The sequence below is a fragment of the Amia ocellicauda genome, chromosome 8, assembly GCF_036373705.1.
Source record: "Amia ocellicauda isolate fAmiCal2 chromosome 8, fAmiCal2.hap1, whole genome shotgun sequence".
Classification (NCBI taxonomy): domain Eukaryota; kingdom Metazoa; phylum Chordata; class Actinopteri; order Amiiformes; family Amiidae; genus Amia; species Amia ocellicauda.
In genome coordinates this window covers 22737849-22742340 of record NC_089857.1, presented here as the reverse complement: position 1 = coordinate 22742340, position 4492 = coordinate 22737849, and the positions used below count along the sequence as shown (strand labels likewise).

The window sequence follows — 4492 nt, the reverse complement described above, 5'->3', positions numbered from 1 at the left end:
GGTAAAACTCAATATAATTACTTACGTGTCACAGCAATGGTGGATGGAGAAACTGGTGCATCTGGACTCCATCAGAGTGTTTTTAATTGAAAAGATGTTTAGAGACAGACTTGTTTATGGATTATGAATCACTTATAAACCACTGCAGAATGTACAAAAAGTGTCAAAACAAGTAAATGTATATTATGTAATGTGTATGAAGTGCCTTTTCATACTTGTATTTTTTCCCCGATTAAAACCAGCTGTCTGAATTCAGTTCATTACATTTTCCCCCAATATTTTCCAGTTCAGATACATTATTTACAATTTACTCTCAGAGTTATCAGCTCCAGTCAAGGTTAAGAACTTGCCCAGCCTCTATAGGATGTGGCTCTTTTATTGACCGAGAGGACTAGAATCTTGTACTAAGTTGTTAAACAAAATAAAAAGCATGGACAAACTGCACAGACAAGCTGTTGGCTTTCACACAGTGCTGGACAGAAGTTAGGTTTGAAGGATGACAGAGGCCTCTTCCAATGAAATGAAGAGAAAGGAAATTAAATGTAAACACTGTAACCTATGATTTAGTGCAGCTTCCACTTATCTCACTCATGGGTGATTCATATGACTGAAAGTAAGAATGCATTCCCACAGCACTGCGTTAAAAATAATTAAACAGCTTCACATTTATTGAAACCTTCATTTCTGAAATAATTGAATAATAATTTTGAATGTGCAAATGGTGGTAAAATGCTATAAAAAAGTTAAACAAAAGCCATTATACATTGTTTCACAAATTCACGATGTTTTGGAAAGCTAGCTGGAGTTTTGTTTTTGGCCCAGGCATTGAAAGCTCTGCCTGAGGACAGGACAGAGAGCACACTCTCCTGGTCTCTCAGTTACCAGCCTCAGGGGTATTCAGTCCTCAGAGCTGGGGCTGCTGGGAACTCATGCCTGACTGCTCCACTTCCTGTACCACTTCCTCCTGTCCCAACCTGAGCATCAGACACCCAGGGGGCTGGCTGTTGTGTGCGTATCAGTATCATTGACTACTGTGTGCGTTCTCAGTGTCGGTGACTGAGCCCTGTGTGTGAATCAGTGTTGGTGACCGTATTGTGTGTGTGTGTGTGTTTCAGTTTCATTGCCAAAGGCTATACTGTACCAACACTGTCTGATGGATTTTCTGAGGCAGTAATCAAGGGAGGACTTGGACATCAGGTGAAGCAACTTTAATTTAAACATTATTACACAAATAAATAAATAAATAAATAAACAAACAACCCATCCACGTGTGTAGTGCAGTGCTGCATTCCTTTCATGCAGAAGGGAGGCGTTTGGCTGCCTGGAGACGGCCGCTGTGGCACAGGGAGGACAGAGGCAGGGGCTACAGTGCTGCCCGGCCCCCTGAGGGAGCAGCACTCCTGGGGAAGGCAGCATCATTTCCCCAGCACCATCGCTGATGGGGCTTCTTCAGGAGGGATTCGCATGCTGTGAGAATGCCCAACCACACATCCCTCACTTCCTGGTGCCAGAGTGCCGCCCCCCCCCTGGGCCCACTGCCGCCTTCTGTGTGCCCCCCCCAGCCTGGGCAGGGGGCTTCTTCTTGGGCAGGGGCTGCTTGGTTTTGCCCCGGAAGGCCCTGTTTGGATCCAGCTTGTTGAGGAGGGGCTCCCCAGGGTCCGTCTGCAGGTCACAGTGGGTAGTGAGGGGCTGATACAGGCAGGCCCACTGCTGCAGAGAGACACAGACACTGACTGAAGAATATATGCAAGTTGAGATCTAATTTCACACAGTTAATTCATTTAATACGAGAGTACTGTCTTCAATACGGTTTGGTATGGTCCAGTATGGCTTGGTTTGATAAATTGAGCTTCCCGCGGTAAATTAATAGTTTTTACTTCATGCTGTGAGTCCTAAAGATGGAGATTTCTTGGGGAATGACCCTAAAAAATGCAGGCATTTCAATTAATCCATGTAATGTACTTTTAATAGTTCGGGTAAGTAATAGGATTCAATTTTACACCCAGCAGGAGAATCCCATCCTTTGAGCTTCTCCCACTTAGCAAATAAAGCTGCCTGTATGAGAAATGGACGTGTGGTGCTCTTTCACAGGTCTCTGGTAGGAAGTTTCACTGACTGACCCATTTTGTAATAAAATCAACAGGATCTCTCCATAATACTACAGGATATATCAATAATACATTTTTAAGTGTGTATGTGGGGGGGATATTGATTCAATCCAGTCATGTGACCAGACAGGAAGCCCTGGTACTACATCTGTACTGTTTACTTTCAAGGAAAATGCGTTTTGCAGTGAACAGCATGGGGAATTTTTTTATTTGGGTGCAATTCATATTTATATTTATACTCATATTCTATAATGAGTACTACTGGGACAGATGTGTTCTGGCAGGGAGGGCTAGGAATCTCGTGGTCCAGGCCGAGGCTCCATACCCTGGCCTGGGGGCTGGGTCCGTACGGAGTGAATCTGTACTGCCACTCGGGCAAACCCAGGTGGGTGATCATCAGCCGGTAGTACGCGGTGAAGGAGGAGGTTAGGTAGTGCCAGTACAAAGCCAGGTCCAGGAACCACACCTCGCACTGCTCAGCCACAGCCCCTGGGGGAGACGGGGAGAGAGAGGGCGGAGAACCAGATGTGGTAATGAGGCATAAACAGGATATTCGATATTTCTGTCAAGTTTATTTGAATCCAACGTAGAACAAATACATAAATGAATGAATGAATGAATGCACTGATAGCAGCTCTCTACCTGGTTCTGTGTTTCTGTACACAAGGCAGACTTTGCCGTTTCCACTGCAGGGGTCCAGTTCAAAGATGCGACTTCGGGAGTCAAAATGCGGCTCCTGTAGCTGGCAGTCTAACCCTGCGGGCACAGCACATGTGACTTTCTTATGTCCCACCCCATTATTTGTTTCTTAGCAGAAACCCTCGGGAAACTTACAGCCTTCTCAAATACAGTAAGGACAATTCACATCAATCCGATTTTATTTTTATTGTTACTGTGAACGTACAATCCTTGTATACAGTTCTGGGCTGTGTGTTTAAGCTATGGCACTGTACTGGCCTGGACTCACCTTCTCTGTCCTCCTCACAGTCCAGGTCTGCCAGGGTTGGGGTGCTGGGCAGGGAGTACACAGGAGACTGGCACAGGGGCAGCAGTTTCGACACACTGTTTACCACCATACAGCCCAGCGGGAGTGGCTCACCTGGGGCACAGAGACAATGGGAGACATGTTAACAAAGGGGAAAACATTGTAAAATACAATGTCGCATTTCATGTCCCAATGGAGAACATTGACACAGCTTAAAACCCAAAATGTAGAGGGCACTGATTAGATAAAAAAAAAAAAAAAAGATCACTATAATGACCCACATGGATGGAAAGAGGTATACGATCTTATGAATAGAGTAAGACAGAGAACTGCAGAGGAGTGATGAAAGGTATTTGTCTTCTCCAAGTCTAGCGTTGAAAGTTCAGAGGACAAGACAAGGCGCAACCGCGTGAAATGAGCAAAAGCGATCTCTGAAAGTCACTTGCCATCCAGTTTGGAGCTCCAGGACAGATGGAAGCCATCCATGGTGAGATAGAAATCCTTCAGGTCCTCCGGCAGGACGCAGTCGTGTTTCTGGAACAAAGGGCACACCCAAGCGTTGTTATCTCATCTGTTTGAAATGCCCGATGCGCTGCATGAGGTGATCCCCGAGAGTGTAGTGCATCTAGTGCAAGTATGTAGTGTAAACTGTCAATCTACAGGAATATACTAGCCAACTTCGACCCTGCGCTGTCTGTACGCACCTGCTCCCAGGACAGCAGCATGTGGCGCTCTGCCGGCTCCCTCTCCACCAACTGCACATCCATCACTCCAGGAAGACTGTCTGTGGTGTAGATATAGATATACACACACACACACCAATAAACCTGTCTGTGCTGAAGGACAGGGGAGTCAGATGCATTCTTGTAACAGAACAGCCATTATTAACAACCATTACTTAAACCATATCTGTGCAGTAGAAACCCGAACAATGCTTTATTTCAATGTGTAACATTCTGTTGTAATGTATTTAATTAGAATATAAACATCAGAGGCTGGCTGCATTGCATAGTCGTAGTTCTCATCAGTATAAAATCACAGTGGTGCCTTGCATTGGATGATTGTCCAGCCTCTTTCTCACTTCTCATAGAGCTGACTTGGTGGACTGGTGTCCTGGAGGGATGCTGTCCCGCATCTGAGCCACAGACCCGCACATCCGGCTCTCCCTGCGCGCGGGTTACCACGGCAACGCGCCGCTCGGCCGCACTCACCCAGCACGCGCGCGATGCCCAGGGTCAGCCTCTCCACGAAGCGCCCCGCCGCGCCGCGGCTCCCAGCGTCGTCCATCCGCGTACACAGCGCAGTCAGCCGGGACGCGAACCTCTAACACGGAGTGACTGTGGATGTTGAGTGTCACACCATCAACAACAGTTCTGGTCGTCTGTCACACGCCGCTGCG

At 46.7% G+C, this 4492-nt stretch overlaps 1 protein-coding gene across 2 annotated transcripts; it reads right to left on the bottom strand.

Moving 5' to 3' along the window:
- Positions 1-1193: 1193 nt before the first annotated feature.
- tpgs2 (tubulin polyglutamylase complex subunit 2) lies at positions 1194-4475 on the bottom strand. 2 transcript variants are annotated; one of them, XM_066710705.1, is made up of 7 exons: positions 4305-4475; positions 3798-3877; positions 3540-3627; positions 3076-3207; positions 2751-2864; positions 2434-2597; positions 1194-1710 (listed from the first exon to the last, which is right to left on the bottom strand). In XM_066710705.1, exons 1-7 carry the CDS (start codon positions 4378-4380, stop codon positions 1495-1497), a joined length of 870 nt encoding a protein of 289 aa, XP_066566802.1. In that variant the 5' UTR covers positions 4381-4475; the 3' UTR covers positions 1194-1494. The 2 variants fall into 2 exon arrangements, with proteins under 2 accessions (XP_066566802.1, XP_066566803.1); XM_066710706.1 differs by having other exon boundaries at positions 1194-1707.
- Positions 4476-4492: the final 17 nt, after the last annotated feature.

Excerpts from the sequence above, each read along its gene's own strand:
- tpgs2 (XM_066710705.1), bottom strand. The coding sequence starts at position 4,380 with ATGGACGACGCTGGGAGCCGCGGCGCGGCGGGGCGCTTCGTGGAGAGG. Across the intron at positions 3,208-3,539 it reads CTGGAGCTCCAAACTGGATG|GTGAGCCACTCCCGCTGGGC; the intron begins GCAAGTGACTTT and ends TCTGTGCCCCAG. Across the intron at positions 1,711-2,433 it reads GACCCAGCCCCCAGGCCAGG|CAGTGGGCCTGCCTGTATCA; the intron begins GTATGGAGCCTC and ends GTCTCTCTGCAG.